The sequence below is a fragment of the Trypanosoma cruzi genome, genomic scaffold, assembly GCF_000209065.1.
Source record: "Trypanosoma cruzi strain CL Brener 1047053516953 genomic scaffold, whole genome shotgun sequence".
Classification (NCBI taxonomy): Eukaryota; Euglenozoa; class Kinetoplastea; order Trypanosomatida; family Trypanosomatidae; genus Trypanosoma; species Trypanosoma cruzi.
This window is the reverse complement of record NW_001849077.1, coordinates 1-1,332: the sequence shown is the minus strand read 5'-3', so window position 1 is coordinate 1,332 and position 1,332 is coordinate 1. Positions and strand designations below refer to the sequence as shown.

Below are 1,332 nucleotides of genomic sequence, written 5' to 3'. Positions count from 1 at the left end.
CCAGATGACAATATCCAGCTTTCCGGAGGAGAAAAGTCTCCGCAATTCACGCCGACTGGAGAAAAGGAATCGATGCAGCGAGGTTCAGATTTGCAGACACAAGACCTACAGTCAGCGGAATCAACGGAGTTCAATGATGTTGAAATGTCCTCTGAAAGTAATGATACAGAACAAACAGTGGAGGAGGGAGAAGCAAATGACAAGAGTGGCGGAACAACGTCCTCAGTGGCTGTATCATCGGATATGGATCCGACCACCGAAACAGTTGACGGTGAGCACCAAGTGCAACAAAGCGTTGAGCTTTCCTCTGAAAACAACGAAGTGCGGTCCACTGGAACCGGAACTACTGGCACGGAGCGAAACCTCAGCCTCGAGGCGAGGGACGGAAATTCCGAGAGAACAATGGGCTCAGACAGCAGCCTCACTCCTTCAAAGAGTGACGCCGAAACCACATCCGCGGAGAACACCGACGACGTCTCTCGGACTGAAGGAGACGAATTTCCCGTTGAAAACGGCGAGGAGGTGCCACAGACAGTCGACACCGCATCGGGCAATGCGAGCACCCTGCCTGGGGAAACCGAGATCTCATCGAAGTCCAACGCAACAGCACCCTCGGACGCTGGCATTTTGCTTGAGAACGGGCATTACAGCGAGTTGGCGGGCATGGCTCTATTTGCTGAGAGCACCGTGCATGGGTTTGTGTCTCGGATGCTGTTGCCGATGCTTCTGGGGCTGTGGGGCACTGCGGCTCTCTGTTGAATGAATTGGGGAGAGAAAAATTGCAGAATTCTGTGGAGCAACAACTGAGCGGCATCCCAGCAATACTCAATGAGTTTTGCCAATGATACTTTCTCTTTTTTATGTTTTTTCTTTTTCTGTTTTTCTTTTTTTCTTTTTTACGTTTCTGTTTTTTGTTTTTGGTGTTTTTCATTTTTTCTGTTTTTTTTTGTTTTTGGTGTTTTTTCTTGCTGGTGCTCTGCTGAAATAATCAGCACCCCTGTTTGTGTGTTTTTCCCCAAAAAAAAACGGTCGCTTGCTGCAAACCGTCATGCGTGACGTGCTTCTCCCTCTTTTGTTTGCTTTTTTTGTCCACACGCGGTGCCGGCCTCATTGCTGTGCGTCCCACGGACTGCACGAAGGGAGGAGTGGAGGAGCAGGCCGGATGCCGCATGGAATGTGAGGGATGTTGTGTGGGCTGGTGGGAGAGTACAATTCCTTTTTATTTTTGTGTGTGTGCGGGCAGTGTGTATAAACCCAAAAGCACGGTTGCATTGTGCTGCGTGGCACATGAAATGACATATATGCCGAGTCAATTGTTTTTCTTTTTTGCTT

The 1,332-nt window shown here is 49.1% G+C and overlaps 1 protein-coding gene across 1 annotated transcript, besides 2 other annotated features; it reads left to right on the top strand.

Annotated features, from left to right (window-relative positions):
• Positions 1-1,332: a sequence feature (areas not merged during assembly with more than two copies in the genome that could not be assigned to a particular haplotype).
• On the top strand, positions 5-763 carry Tc00.1047053433061.10 (uncharacterized protein; the record flags this gene model as incomplete). Its single annotated transcript, XM_797168.1, has 1 exon — positions 5-763. The coding sequence occupies one exon, from the start codon at positions 5-7 to the stop codon at positions 761-763; it is 759 nt and encodes a 252-aa protein (XP_802261.1).
• Positions 849-954: a sequence feature (T-rich).